We start from the raw sequence: 16,456 nt of genomic DNA, 5'->3' as shown, positions 1-16,456 counted from the left end.
CATTAGAAATTTATCAGCCACAGACCTTAATATTGGAGTCTAAATTATCAATTCAACTCAAATTATGGCACAGCAATGGCATTCCAGTGCTCAAAATGTGAAGGCCAGCTGTTACTTTTCTTCCGCCCCAAAAGACTCATGAAGAATTATGAGAAGTAGTATAGAAATAAGATTTTAATGAAGAGGAAGACGACTCCCAAAAGGGATGGTGGATATATTTATGGTCTTCTCCAAAACTAGAGTCTCTCTCTCTTAACTTCATGTAAATTGTACAACTTGTCTGGGGCCAAAGGCATAGTAGGCTCAACTGAAGTGCAGAAGCTGTGTAGGTGTAGCAGGGCCCAGATTCTGTGCGGGAGTTGGATACAGCAGAGTAGTGTCAAAGGTAGGTAAAGGGCAACATTTAATATTGTTTTTAAAAGGAACATGCATGTTTTTTTATTATGACAAAAATACTATTAAATTAGCTTGTATTTCCTATGGATTAGAGTTAGGAGAGTGCTCCCCCCAAAATATGGTAGCACTTGGGAATTGGTTAGAAAAATGCAAATTATTGGGACCCAGCCCCCACCTCCTGAATCAGATACTCTAGGAGTAGGGGGTGATTTTTGTCTCCAGTGATTGTCAGGTGTGCTTAGATTTAAGGATCACTGAGTTAGGATATGGACAATTAAAATTCCTGAGAAATTCTTTCCTAAGACATAAAGAAAGATACTGGGAATACTGGGATATGTTTAGGACATTCTGTATTACAGTCAAGGTGAAGATCTGTGTGGTTGAGAAATATGCATAGGTAAGATTGGATATTAATTTATCAGTCACACACCATCATGGCAGGATATTTGACTTTGGCTATTAAAAAAAGAGGGGAAACCTGACCTTCAAGAGCATGAGAGGCAGGTATGAAGGTAAATAATTGTCATGGAGTATGAAGATAACATTTACCTGGACAGAGGCAGAAGCAGTGTGGATTAAGAACTCCTTCCCTATGGAAGATTAACATCACAGGTCTGACAGAGCCTCTCATATGCCCTGGATTAGAAGTGGCCTTCTAGGCTGGAAACCATGAGAAGAGGCCTTTCTCCATCTTTGCCTGATATCTCTGGTGTTCTGGTTTCTCTCAGGAATGCCCTGGAAGGATTTGATAAAGCAGATGGGACGATCGACTCTCAAGTGGCCAACCTTCACAATTTGGTCCACGCCTTCCTGAACGGGACAAATGCTCAGCCACATTCAGCTGCCAATGATCCTGTTTTTGTGGTATGTTCCGAGACTCTGAGAATAAGATGGAGAAGTTTCTAGAGAACATGTCGGGTTTACTTATTTTTTCAGTAACATCAAGGTTTGGTGGGGTTTCATCCTCTGTGGGAACAAGGTGACATAGGCTCATATAATCCACACCCTTGGGTTGGCGAGCTGGTATCGGAAGCCCCTAATCAGAACCTCATGCTTCTGGGATGAGTAGCTTTTGGATGACCTTGGCCAGAAGTTGACAGTCCAGAGTTGAGTTCATAAATTAATGTAGTTATAAATGGTTTCTTGTTGGTTAAATGAGTGGTTTTGAAGTGGGTTAACCACCGTGTTCAATGAGTTAATTACCTGCAGGAAAGAAAAGGTCTGGTAACCTAAAAAGGGAAGGAAAATGGAGATGGGGTACTGGCCAAATCAACTTGACAAACACCTTCAACAGTGGCAAAAAGACAGAAGCTCACATTTGTGGTACTTTGTTTCTTGGCTTTATCCCTCTGAGTTGGAAGACAACCAGAAGAGAGATTTGCACTTAACCAGGAGGGGCTTCATGGTTCTTTATCACCCCATGTGTGGTAAACTTACTCAATACATTTGAGTCGAATTTCTGTCTCCCTCTAAAACAAGAGGAAAAAAAATGGTAAAACTTGACAATGGGATGTAAAGTTTAGAATTTCAAGCTTTTATTTGTGTGTAAGATATGTTCACCAATGGTTTCTCCAGAGACAAACAAAATTAGGGAGTGCCAGTCAGGGCCACGGTATTCAGCTGCCGGGTAATCAATGCCCCGTAGCCAAAGTCTTCTGGGAGCACAGCTGTTCGTTAGCCCCTTGCCCACAGGTTAGTTAGCCATGGCCAAGCATGGTTTGAAAGAAGGGCTAGTACAGTACAAGGTCCTTCAAGAATCCACATTCATATGACCTTCCTTTCTTATTGTTATACTTTCTGTATTGTTGATTCTTGCTAATCTTCTACTGTGCCTACTTTATAAGTTAAACTTTATCATAGGTACATATGTATAGGAAAAAAACACTGTGCATAGGGTTTGTTACTCTCTGTGGTTTCAGTCGTCCATTGGGGACTTGGAATGGATGGAGCCTCTGTTTTTCACTACTGTAGTTGAGCACAGTGGGTTTATTACTCCTCATGTGGAGAGAATGGAAGATGGTGGAGAGTCTCAGGCAGCAGATGTTAGAAAGGACGGATGGGACTGGGCATGTGATAGGCGATTTGGGGGAAAAGATAAAGAGTTTTGCTCTGGATCAGATGATGTCAGGAAGCAGGGGTAGTTCTATGTTCGAAGACCTCAATAGTTCTTCTGCGCAGGGAGGAAGGACTAGGCTTAGGTTACCAGCAAATCAGTGGTCAGGAAGGTAAGAGTTGGGTATTTTGTGGCTTGGGTCATGTTCACATTTTGTCTAGGTTCAGATGTGGCTATGGAGTTGACTGGTTTTTGTCCTGGTCCATCACAGAGTGCCATGTCTGATGTTCTGTGGAATTATTTACATCTGACTAGAGGACATCGAGGCTTAGGCGATGGTAGCAGGCCACCTCCTAGATGTTGGGGTCTGTTTTGATCCTCTCAGGTACAGATCAGTGAATTTGGCTTAGGAGGTTTACATAACATAACCTCTCATGTTTCAGCCACTGAACCCCAACAAAGGCTCTGCTTTACAGGCATTCATTTTACCATTATCTATTTTAACATTGTTTTCTGCTTTACATGTCTTAGATGGCTTGGGAGCAATTGCAAGAAGAAATTTCACCCCTTGTCCTTTTTGTTGTTTTGTTTGGGTAGTAGGGACTGAACACAGGCATGCTTTACCACTGAGCTATATCTCATCCCTTTTTATTTTTTTATTTTTAATTTTTGAGACAGAGTTATGCTAAGTTGCTGATGCTGGCCTCAAACTTGGGATCCCCCTCTCTTAGCCTCCTAAGTCATTGGGATTACAGGCGTGTGCCACTTTGCCCAGCTTCTGAGTTTATATTGGACTATGGCCAAAAACACTGTTCCTTTTTCCAGAGTTTACTTCACCTCAACGTTAATCTTAGTAATGTATGTTAGTCTTCTCAGTCTGCCCTAATGAAATACTATGGACTAGAGAAATTAAATGACTAACATTTATACCCACCATTCTGGAGAGTCTGGGGTCTAGGATCAGGGTGCTGACTGACCTGGTTTTGGTAAAGGATTCCTGGGTTTCTTCACTGTGACCTCATATGATGGAGAGAGAAGGAGTGAGCTTTGCAGTGTCTTTTCTGATAAAGGCACTAATCCTAACATATCAGGGCCTCATCCCTGTGACCTTAGTTAACCTTAGTTACTTCCATGTTTGGTGGTTCAGGCTTCAACATGTGAATTTGGTTTACAGCACAACGCATCCTCAAACTATCAGGTAATAGCACTTTATTTTTGGGGGGTTCCTGGGAGGCTACGTGTCATAGTAAAAAGAACGCTGGGTTATGAGCCAATTTGATTTTTTTTAGTCCTTACTTGTGCAACCTTGGGAATGTCACTGAATGATGTGGAGCTGCTGTTTGACCTGATCTTGTGGTGATAAAAAGTGTTGTGCTTATTAAAGCAACTCTTGTAGATTAGGATAATATGATGATGCTGTGGAAACTGTTAAGGACAATGCAAATGTTATCATAAAAATAATAATGTGTGTTACGGTAGTCAGTGGGAAGGAATGAGAACTATGAGTTGGGTTTGCATTTCCAAACCTTAATTAGGGTTCCTTATCTTGTTCTTCATAGTAGACAGTTGTACCCTGAGGCGGTTGACTGATAGCACAAAATGAGAGGTATTTCAAAAGTGATTTATTATTTTTGCTGAACCCAGGGTACAAAAAGAGGAGATATTCAGGAGAGTAAAAGTGCAGTTTCCAATGACTAAGCTTGCCTGGTGTCATGAAGAATGGAGTCTGTCAGTCCTGAGCATCTTTCTGGGGCTTCCCAACGAGATCCAGGAAGTCCTGCAATAGAAGCAGTTGGTAGAGCTGGTTCTTCCTTCTAACACATGTTTCTCTGCTCAGCTTTGTGTGGTAGCAGTAAATGAAGGGGTTGTCAGAAGTGCGGCCTGTTGGTCCCACCTGCAGCCAGGCCGAGGGCTTCTCTGCGAGGGCTCCATGGCCACCTTTCCCATCTTGCAGCCTGCCTTGCCCAGCAGTTCTGACTTGATCTTTCAGATCACATTCTGGGCTACCATCTCGGCCCTCAGTGCTCAGCATGAGCACTTCTGGTGTCTGCCTTCTCTGCTGTTTATCTAACTCTATGTCTTGAAATATGTTCTTTATTGAAACGTACATTTTCAACTACATAATTTATACACATGGTCATATGTATAAGGAAAATGTCATATTACTTCTCACCCAGAATTCAAAAATATTATTAATGGAACCATGGACTCCTCTGACAAACTGAGAATGATCCCAAACCTTTCTCTACTCCTACAAGAAATAATGGTGGTGCTAGTAATTTGGTTTTCAGCATCCCACCTCTCTAGAACTGCTAGCTCCTTCTTTGGAAGAAGCCTACCAGGTGCACAGGGGAAGGCAACATTTTTCTGCAAGTGCCCAGACAGCAAATATCCTTGGCTTTTGGAACCAGATGGTCCCTATTGCCACTACTGAGCTCTGCCACGTTAGTATGAAAGCAGGCATGGATGATGCATAAGCAAACAAGTGTGGTGTTCCAATAAAACTTTATTTAGAAAAACAGGGGGTGCATATGATATTTTTCTGTGCTTGGAGTATTTCATTTAACATAACGTCCAGGGCTTTACTTTGCTGCCCCTTACTCTGGGGAATCAATGCCCTTTCTATGCAATCAGACTATCTCTAATATCACTCTTTTCCTACAGTGAGGTGAAAACCCATATTGAAACTTTATGGGGCCTGGGGATGTTGCTCAAGCGGTAGCGCACTTGCCTGACATGCGTGGGGCGCTGGGTTCTATCCTCAGCACCACATAAAAATAAAATAAAGATGTTGTGTCCACCGAAAACTCAAAATAAATAAATAAATAAATAACCAAAAATAGCAACAAAAAACTTTATGGGTAAGTAATCCCATGACTACATGTAGTTCAAAGATATTAGTTGTTTAATCATGTTGGCCTTCATTATGTTTAATATCTTTGATACTTAAAATTGTGCTTTCTTTGGAGACATGTTATCATATACACATAAATAAACCAAAGCTACAGACTTTCTTTGAAGACTCAGAAGGAATAATGACACTGGTTCTGGAAAGACACCCCTTACCTTAGGCTATTTACAAACAGTTTTATGTAGAAGCCAATTCAGCCTTAAATTGTGTTTTGCGTATTAAGATTTAAGTTAAAGTGTGTCAGTTTACAGAGTTATAGCTTCTGGAATTTCAAATTCAGGAGGTAATTCATGCAAATATATTGCTTAAGACATTTATTAAAATGATTTTTCCTGAAATATCTTCAAGCAGGAGAAGTACAGCATTGTGTATGATCATAATCGTGAGTAAAAGAAGGCAGAACATTAGAATATAAGAAAAACTCTGAACCAATCTCTGAAATTCTAATAATTTTTAAGATAATTGAAATAAATGCACATGTTATCATGGAAAATAAGATTAAGCCACAGAAATGCTGAGTTGTGCTGCCTTCAATATTAAATTTAGATATAATCCAAAAAAAGAAAAAAATAAAGGAAACCAGTAGATCATACAGTTAAATATTTTAACTGCCAAGAGGGAAACTGTGTTAGAGGTTAGTAACATTCTTCCCAATTCCTTAAAAGTACATTTGGATGTGACCATAAGGTGTTTGTCTTTCTGTGCTTGGCTTATTTCTCTTAACATACTATCCTTCAGGTTCATCTATGCTGTTGCAAATGATAAAAATTGTCTTTCTGATAACCGGATAGTATTCCATTATGTGTATGTACCACATTTTTCTTATTTATTTATCTGTTGGATACTTACAGAGATTCCATTTCATGCTGGGTATTGTAAATAGTGCTGTAATAAACATGTGAGTGCAAATTTCTCTCTGACATACTGAGCTTATTTCCTTTGGATATATACCCAGGTGGGTTGGATCATATGGTGGTTTTATACTTAACTTTTTGAGGAATCTCTGTACTGTTGTCCATAATGGTGCTATTGATTTTACACCAACAGTGTGCAAGCATTCCCCTTTCCCAGGTACTTAATAGTGCTTGTTATCTTCTTTTTGATAGCAGTCATTCTGATGGAATTGTGGTGACATATTTTCACCTTTATCCTTTTTAGTGAGATTGTTTGGTGAACTCTAAGTTCTTTCGATTCTTAGTGTCTGGAAAGAACCAGTTAATGGTTGCTACTCACTAAAAAACTCATGTATTTGTTTTTCAGTTTATACACTGAAATTCTACCTGGACTAAGTTACACAAGTCTTATTACCATTTTTATTTCATAGCAATAATAATCAATTGGGTAAGTTAGATTCATTAATTCAGGAATATAAAACAAGAAAAAAATAAATTTCTAAAAACAAATACCTAATATATTTCCGAGAATTAACCCTGTAAGACCACTTCTGATTCTACTGTCCTAGGCTACAATATAGGAAAATGAAAATTTCTCAATAACATGCATAAAATACTTCTGAGTTTAGCTGAAGTTTTTATTTTTTTTTGTTGTAGATGAACACAATACCTTTATTTCATTTTTATTTATTTTTATGAGGTGCTGAGGATCTAACCCAGTGCCTCATACTTGCAAGGCAAGCACTCTGCTGCTGAGCCACAATCCCAGCCCCTAGCTGAAGTTTTTTTTTTTTTAAAGAAGTAAAGTATATTGCTTTATTCTCCCCTGGAGTGAAGAACTTAAAAAGTATCTACTTTTTCTTCAAATAACAAAAATCATAATTTGACTGACAGCTTTCAAAATCAGAATAGCATTATTTCATGTTAAATTTTTTATTTTGAGTAGGTCAATGCCTTTTTCATTATTTATAATTACAGAAAAGTTGGTTAAAATTTTTTTTAAAGTCCATAATTCATCTCAATTTTCTGATTATTTTCTCAAGTTTTATATGGTTGCAGCTATAATGCACACATTTCATATAATATCTCATCTTCCTTTAGCTTATCTAATTTTAAGGTTGTTGCATAGTTCCCTGAATTCTTTATTTTATTCAATTTTGGTGCTGAGGACCGAACCCAGGTGCTCATGCATGCTAAGGAAGCCTTTTATCACTGAGATATACTTCCAATCCTCCCTAAGTTTTTTAATCTCAAAAATTTTAAATGGATAATTCACATGAGAATTCAAAATATGCAGTCCTTATATCACTACTATCTTCCAGCCACCCATTATAACTTTTTCCTCTAATCTTCCAGATGTATTTTATATATACAGAAGCAAAGAGGTTTACATACTTATTAAAATGGAACATACCATAGATACTTCTGTGCCTTCCTTATCTATTTATTTATAATTATCGATCCCTGTAACAGTTCATTAAGGGTTTTCTTTTTGCCTCTCCCCCCCAACCCCGGCTGTATGGCATTCTGTTGTATGGATTTATCCTGAAATTTTTAACTGGTCGCCTATTGCTGGGCACTGTCTTTGCCCATTTTGTATTGCTTTAATAAAATACCTGAGGCTTGGTCAGTTATACTGGAAAGAGATTTTTTTAGTGCACAGTTCTGGAGATCTAAGAACATGGCACTGACATCTGCTTGGCTTTTGATGAGGGCCTCATACAGTCAACTCATGGCAGAAAATGAAAGGCAAGTTGGTAGGTGTGAAAGATGTATGTGTTAAGAGAGCTGAGGTGGGGGGAAACACACTCTCACAATAAATAATCCAGCCCCCCTGAGAGTAAGAACAAACTCACGGCTATGAGAAAAGCATGGTCCACTCATGAGGGTGGATCTCTTATGACCTAATTACCTCTTGAAGTCCCAACACCTCTAGCTTGCATTTAGTGGCTTCTGATTTTTTTGCTTTACAAATGATGTTCCATCAAGTAACCTTGGACTTTAAAATAATGCAGTCCCTGGGTTGAGGGGCAAATAAATATGCCTGATATTGGACGGATGTTGTAGAATTGCCTCCCAAAGGCAAAGGACCTACCCTCTGCACACATGTACATCAGAGTCACAGCTCCCTCACTCTTGGGGTCTTTGTTATTAGTTATCCTACCTTTTCATCTTTGCCAGGTAAAATGGTACTTCTGTGAGTTGTAATGTGCATTCTTCTCCTTCTAAGTGAAGTTCAGCATCGTTTTATCCATTTCAAATTCTGTTTGCGGCCAGGCATGGTGATGCACATTGATAATCCTAGTGGCTCAGGAAGCTGAGAAGGGAAGATTGTGAGTTCAAAGCCAGCCTCAGCAAAAGTGAGGCCCTAAGCAACTCAGTGAGATCCTGTCCCTAAGTAAAATACAAAATAGAGCTGGGGATGTGGTTCAGCGGTTGAGTGCCCCTGAGTTCAATCCCCAGTATCAGAAAAAGAAAAAAAAAATTCTGTTTGCATTCCCTTTCTTGTGGCCTGTCTGTTCATGTAGGATCAGGAGTTCTGGAAAAAGAAAAACAAAACAAAACAAAACACCATTTAATAGAGTCAGAATTAGTGGAAATGGTTTGTTCCCTATGTAAGTAAATAATAAAATACAACATTCTCTTTAGATATCTTATTTCCCAGAAAACCTAATAATCTGGTCATATAAAGATATATTTTCTAGATTTCATGAGTTTGTGGGAAGTGAACGGGATCATTGACAACATGTCCAACCTCTAGAAATGTTCCCAGCAGGTAGTGGATGCTCAGTGAATTTCTGTTAGGGGTTGGGGGTGTAGACAGTGGAAAGTGTGTGTTTAGTATGTGTGAGGCTCAGGGTTAGGAGAATGTTATATAAATTATATTCAGCCTTTATTCTGTGACAGCCACTGTGCTAGGTGTAATGCAAATTTAATCTCTCAACTCCACACAAAGCTGTGTATGGTGAAGTAATCTTCTTGTTTTTTACATATGGGGAAAATAGAATCCAGAGAGGCTAAGGAATGCTCAAGTGCACATCATCCAGTAAGAGGCTAAGCAGAGACTGTAAGAAGTTTCCTACTCTTACGTTTCCCCACGTCCAGCCTTCTAACAGCAATTTTGTCTCTTGTCAGCTTAAACAATTCTTAACTTGATCTCTTCACAATTGCTTTCATTATAGCCGGGATAATTTAGTCCTGTTAGATCATGTTAATCAGAATTAACACTAATTGGAGAAGGGTAGGTCTGAATAATTTTTCATGGCTTTTGAAAAGATGAGGCCACTGGTATTATTATACGTAGTTACGGTTCTTAAATGCTTTATTTACTTTTTTAAAAATACGCAGTTTTAAAGTAACAGACAGGCAGCCACTCTCTCCTGAGCAGCAAACATCTTGGTGAGTTTTAGAAGAGCTGAGGTATCAGAGAGGATGGCGGACCACCTGTTTGGAAAGGACTCCAGGTGGCAGGATTTCTGTGGGCTCAGTCTGGGATGTTTTTGTTTTTTAATTTGGCAGGTGCTAAATGTCATCTGAAGATGTCCTTTCCAACTCTAGGCTTTATAATCTTCCTTACATGTACTCTACTGAGAAGAACTAAGCTTGGGCTAAGAGATGCATTGTATACACTTCATTATCTATGAAATAAGGCATGAACAAGTGGCAAGCCACAACTCAAATACAAATCTAAGAGTTCTAGCACTGATCCTTTCTAAAGTTTTGATGATCTAGTGGCCAAGTGTGGCTTGGGGACAGTTCTGCCTCCAGGTAGATTCTCCTCTCACGTTACTTTGCTTCTGTCTCCTCAACCTGCCACATTGCTTATGGATGAATATTGAAATGGTCCCTTCTTCTAAAGTTGACACACTCTCAGCAGAACCCTGTGGAGTCTTCTGTTTTTATCTGTTCAGTGTCTAATCCATAAAGTAAAGGCTTTTCTTTTTCAAGGGACTAACAACTGAATTTCTAGTGCTCTGGCTATTTTTCTTCTATATGATAGTATATCTTGGGCAATGTATGTTGTATACACTTCATGCGTTTGTATGTATATCTGGATACAGTGCTATTATATACATCTAGGAAGAAGTAAGGGTTTCAGATGTTCAAAATGCTGAAAAAATACTTTCTATTCTGTCTGATCAGGGTCCAGTGATGTAGATAGGGAATAGAGAAAATTAGATCAAAATGGCAAACAAACCATCTTTGCCGAGCTCTGCCTAGAAGACACTGTTACTGCTCAAATGTCCTTTTCCCCTACAATTGTGTCTTAGTCCACACAGGCTGCTATAACACAAATACCATAGACTGTGTGGCTTATTAAATGTTCATTTCTCACAGTTCTGGAGGCTCGGAGTCCGAGCTCAAGGTATCAGCAGGCTCCATGTGTGGTAAGGACCCTCTTCTTTCTGTGTCCTCAGATCACTGAAAGCAAGGGCTCCATTTTCATGACCTTCACCTTTTGAAGGCCTCACCTCCTGACACCATTACATTGGGGGTTAGGATTTCAACATATGAATTGGAGAGGTCCCCTACTTTCAGTCTAGGCAGGAGATAATTTCTCATGCCTCACTAAAATGTTCTCAGTAAAAGAACTTAGCCAGCTAAGTAGAAGCCTGTGTGCTGTTGAACTATTTCCTGCCTATTACATATGGCTTATTTAGGAAAATCTGAAAGCCACCTTCTGATTATGTGTTGCTTCAAATCCTTGGTAGAGCAAAGGAAGGATAAATAAACATTTTCATAAAATAACAAGTTTGACAACATTTTTCAAAATTGCCATCGGGAATTATCTCATTTAGAAAGATTGACCTACCTCCTTATTTTTACCATCTACCTTAAGTTTGAACTTGGGAATTTCCATGCGCACCTGTGTCTGTGTCTACCATGTGACTTAAGTGATTACCTCTGAATTCCCATTTTGGTTCTGATTCCTAGAGGACTGGAGGAGTCTTGCTTCTTCTCCTTGGGGACCTAGAAACCTTTCCCTGCACATGCTAGAGTAAGCTGGAGCCTGAGACTGTATCCAGGCCTTTCCCCGCAGTTCTCGTTATGTAAGAGGTCATCACAACATTTAGTGGCTCGAAGCATCAAGAATCATTCCATTTCTCATGATTTCTATGGGTCAGAAGTTCTAGAAAGGCTTGGCCAGGCGGTTCTGGCAGTTCTGGGATTACGGTGAGACAAGTTATGGGATGTGCCTGGGTCTGTGTACTTGCACCAGGTGGTGGCAGATGGTACAGGAGTCTCAGGGCTTTTGCATGGGGTTTCTCATGGGGGTTGGTTTGGGCTTCCTCACAGCATGGTTGTTTTAGAACCGTTGGACTTCTGTGGTGTCAATCCCTGGGGCACAGGAGGAAAGGGAAGCAGCCACCTTCTCTCAGCTCCATGAACTTGCAGTCTGTCAACTCTAATCACCAGATACAGAGTCTTGCATTTACATCCTGTTGTAGAGTCAGGGATGTACAAATGGAAATTTTGCTGTTAATATTTTAAAACACGTTAATTATTGCAGTATTTGAAAAGGACTTTAACAGCTTCTCGGAGAAAATAAAAATGAGCACTATCTGCATTACAACATCTTTAGATTCCCTATTGCTTTCATAACACCAAGAATTCAAGTGAAGGGTTTATAAAATGAATGGAGGGGTGTTCCTGATGAGGCAGATTTAAGAGTTCATTTCAAAAACATGGAGATTTTCTTTTTTTTGCTTGTTACTATCTTTTTATATTACAGTACTGTAATATTGTCACCTGTTCCTCTTTCCTATTAAACCAAAACATTTGAATATTTACTAGCGTGTAGATCTCATCATACTTGACATATTTTTTTTTCTGAAATTAAAATCAACACACCCACTGTGAAGGCCTCAAATATTCACAAACCAATGTCAAAACTGCAACACGAACTTTCATTTGTTCACTTGACGAAGGGTCTACAATCCTGTTTGGAGAGAGATGTCCACCATCCCTGAAAACTCAGTAAGAGATGCCAGTGCGTATGTTGTCGTCAAGGGTGAACTGGGCACACAGCAGCTCCTTGGGTCAACAAGAGCTCTATTCCATTTGGAGAAAGCTCCAGTCGGGTTGGTGGGTTGGTTGGAATGGGCCCTTCCATGTTAAACACCGTGCTGTGCTGTCTTGCAGGTTCTCCATTCCTTTACCGATGCCATCTTTGATGAGTGGATGAGAAGATACAACCCTCCCATGGATGTCTGGCCTCAGGAAATGGCACCCATTGGCCACAATCGGATGTATAACTTGGTTCCTTTCTTTCCTCCGGTCACCAACGAGGAACTCTTTTTACCTGCAGAACAACTTGGCTACAGTTACACCATTGATCTGCCAGGTAGCTAATACAGCTTCTACACGGGTGATTCATTCAGCTTCTAAAAGAGCTTACTTTCTTTCTTTCTTTTTAATGTAATGTAAACCAAGACCTTTAATTGAAGCATTCAGGCCTAGTTAAGTTTATTGGCTATTTTCTGAAATATATGTATTTAACAAGATGAGTCGTTAAACTGCCAATTAAACATCAGAAAGGCACTAGTTGGCACCCTGTTGTTCTAGGAAACCGAAAGTTATTAAGGGACCTTATTTCACAGAGGAACTATTGACTCCTCTGCCTGATTTGACAATTCTATCAGAATTAATCAAATGAATCGAAAACTGCTTTATGGCTGTTTCAAAAGTCCAACCAATAAAGTCTAAATGAACTAGCCACATGTGACCTGGACTAGCAGGATGTAGGGATCCTTGCCTGAAGGTGGGGCTGGGCTTATGGTGAGACAAGTTATGGGATTCGCCTGGAGCCCAAAATTCAAAGGGAGGCCCAAAGCCCAGTAATTGTTGTAAGAAATAATATCAGGCAGTATTTTAAAAGACCAAAATGAATGTAAAAATTTGATGATGAGTAACACACCATCACACTTTTGAATACAGACTGTTGTGTGGGTCTTTTACACACTTACGTTCTTTGTAACTGGATTAGTCCTTTTCATCTGCCTGTACTGTTCACCCTGCGGGGGTAGGTTTATGATGGTTGACATTGGCCTGCCAGCAGATTGGGCTACGTGGGGCTTTATGTGATGTTTATAAGTTAATGTTTTCTGAGTCATGGTTTTAAATCATAGAACGTTTATTGACTCATCTCATTTGGTTCAAAATGGGAGAATATTTTTGTCAGCATGTACCAGGAAATACTGTGTTCTTTTTGCCCAGACCTTAATATGGCTCCACATGCCATTTCAAGAATTTTAGGAAAATTTGAGAAAGGAAAGATAAAAAACAAAAAAACAAAACAAAACAAAAAACAAACCACAAAAATATCTGAATTTTCAAGAAATATGCACAACAACAATCTTCTGATCACTTTTTCCCATTTGTATCTGTTTCATTTTCCCCAAATCTCAGTCTACAAAGAGATCAAGATGACTTCTGTGCTCCCCACATCTTTCTCTGACCTCGGAGTCTTTTTTTTCAGGCACTAGAATCTGTCCCCTGTTTTTCCATCTAGCTCTGCTTCTCCTTATTCTTCTTTGAAGTAACTTTGAGTAATTGAGGATATGTCTTTTCAATTTCTCTGTCTTTGCTCTGGGATGAAACAAAATAATAATTGAAAATTTGGAATGTACACTCTGACCTGTTTCGATTTCCTCTGATGACAGTTGATCAACATGTATCATCTGAGTCCAAAACATGCCCATAATGTGCTAACTCGTCAGAAGATGCAAATTCATATTCAGTTACTGGCTCGACAATGAAATCTACAGTCCTGCCTGGGCAGATTTAACTGTAACTAGTAGGGGACTCAAAATACGTTTTCCTCTCTATCTCTCACATTCACTGTGTGGTGTCCAGCAAATGAGCAGGACAGAAGGACGATCAACAGCCCAGGAATTTAATTTGATGTTAGTTTGGATGTGCCATGGGGGAGCTTTCTAGAAAGGAAGTGAAGAGCCACAGAAGTAGGTAGGCCTGAGAACTTCCATACTGTTTTGTGCAAAGAACCAGCAGATGTGAAAGTCAAAGGAAGAAGGGGTTTGGACTTGCAAACGTGGCACTCTGCAGGAAGGTAAATGTGTGGAGGAAACTACCAGAAGAGGAGGGCTGTCTGAGCAAGGTCTGTGCGAGCTCTGGGAAGGCTTCTTTCTGCATCTACTGAATCTTAATCGCCTTCATTTCTAAGTCACCCTCATGCCCAAGGGCTCTGTTCTGGGGAGGCCTGTTCTGGGGGTGGGGGACTGGGGAATGGCTCCTTATAGGAGGTGGACATTGATTTGAAGAGACAGGCAGAGGAGAGGAAGGTGAGGGTATATGTCAGACTCAAGAAGGAGGGGGACAAACAGAGAGAGGCACATGTGGTCTAACGTGTTTTCTGTAGGGGTCAGAAAAGTGTCTCTCGAAGTGAGACACACGGGCAGGCCAAATGCTTTGAGCTAAAGGAGAACCGAGGTCTCTCTGTCCTTCTCCTGCCCCCTCCCTGCCATCTCCACCCCTTTTCCTCCCAAATTGCTGGAAGGGCTGTCTCTGAAGTTCCCCGTTCTACCTGAAGGCAGGTCCTCCAGAAGATGAACTCGCAGAACAAAGACTAGAGGTGACGCGCAGTCAGAGCCAGGAGAACTTTGTCCCAGATTACTGTATGTTCTTGGGAGTAGGAATCTCTCTTTAAATCATTCACTCTTTCCCCCAAAGTTACCTGTAGCCCCAGTTCCCTTTCTCCTGAAAAGGGGATATGTGAGCATCAAGATGCCCTTCTTTCAGCTTGCCTCCTTCGACTCTCTTGCACATGTGCGCTCATGCTTGTGTGCTGAGTCTTTTGTTAATCTCTTCTCTGTTAGTTTGTTTTATAAACTCAAATGATCAAACCTTCATAGAGTGGAAAGAGTGTTCCTTTTCCTCTACACCTGGCTGTAGAGAAAGACCTGGACAGGGGATTACTGTGAATTAAGGTCTGACCTGTAAAAAGGCTGATTACAAAGGCCCTCAAGAGCCAGGCAGAACCCCAGCAAGATACCATCTCATACCTATTAGGGTGGCTACTATTAAAAAAGCAGGATATAGTTAGTGTTGGCAAGGATGTGGAGAAATTGGAACCCTTGTGCATTGCCGATGGGAATATAAAATGGCACACCACTATGGGGAATTTCTCAGAAAACTGAATGCAGAATTACCTTATAGTCTAACAATTGCACTTGTTGGTGTACATCCAAAAAAATCAAAAGAAGGGTTTTGAAAAGATATTGGTCCATTTATGTTCATGACATTATTTTTCTCAATAACCAAAGGTGGAAGCAACCCATGTGCCCATCAATAAATGAATGAATAAAAAAACTGTGCTATATAAATACAATGGAAAATTATTCAGCATTTAAAAAGAAGAAAATTCTGTTATGTGCTACAACAAGAACAAACCTTTATTAATGTGAAATAAGCTAGACATAGTAGTACAAATATTCCATGATTCCAGTTATTCAAGAATATAAAATAATCAAATTCAAGGAGACAGAGACTGGTTTTCAGAGGTTGGGGAGGGGTGAATGGGGAGTTACTATTTAATGGATACAACATTTCAGTTTTACAAGTTGATGGAAATGATGATAATGGCCTCACAACAATATAAGTGTCCTTAATGCCAACGAGCTGTATTAAAAAGTGGATAACATGGTAAAATTTTATGTGTGTATTCCAACACAATTAAAAAAAAAGATCACTATAAAAGCTAGGCAGAGGATTTGGACAATACTAAAAGGCAATCATTTTGGGTGCCTTAATAAAGAAATGGCAGAATAAAAATCTGTTTTAAGAAGATGTAACTGGTCACACGTGGTGGTGCTCACCTGTAATCCCAGTAACTCGGGAGGCTGAGGCAGGAGGATTGAGTTTGAAACCAACCTCAGCAATTCAGCAAGGCCCTAAGGACTTAGAGAGACCATGTCTCAAAATAAAACTGAAAAAAAGGACTGGGGATGTGGCTCAGTGGTTCAGCAACCCTTGGTTCAGTCCCCAGTACAAAAAAATGGGGTGTGTGGGGGGGGGAGAGGAAAAGGAGGAGGGGGAGGAGGAATGGAATAATAACAACAACAACAACAACAACAACAATGGAGGAATCTGGTCAGGATGGGCCATGGCCTCTGTGAAAAGAACAGGGAAGGTAATACTATATTTAGGTGGGTGTAGGGTATAGAACAAGGGACTGAATTTTTA

At 39.9% G+C, this 16,456-nt stretch overlaps 1 protein-coding gene across 1 annotated transcript in view; it reads left to right on the top strand.

The window, feature by feature from the left end:
- The window catches only part of Dct (dopachrome tautomerase), a 35,711-nt gene that overhangs the window by 15,688 nt on the left and 3,567 nt on the right, over positions 1 to 16,456 (top strand). Inside the window, exons 7-8 of the mRNA XM_005317141.4 lie at positions 1,125 to 1,260; positions 12,398 to 12,599. Of these exons, the coding sequence (XP_005317198.2) occupies positions 1,125 to 1,260; positions 12,398 to 12,599 (338 nt within the window). The remainder of the gene's footprint in view (positions 1 to 1,124; positions 1,261 to 12,397; positions 12,600 to 16,456) is intronic.

The sequence above is a fragment of the Ictidomys tridecemlineatus genome, chromosome 6 (genome assembly GCF_052094955.1).
Source record: "Ictidomys tridecemlineatus isolate mIctTri1 chromosome 6, mIctTri1.hap1, whole genome shotgun sequence".
Lineage (NCBI taxonomy): Eukaryota > Metazoa > Chordata > Mammalia > Rodentia > Sciuridae > Ictidomys > Ictidomys tridecemlineatus.
Note: the sequence above shows the minus strand (reverse complement) of the source record. Positions and strands in the feature narration are given on the sequence as shown.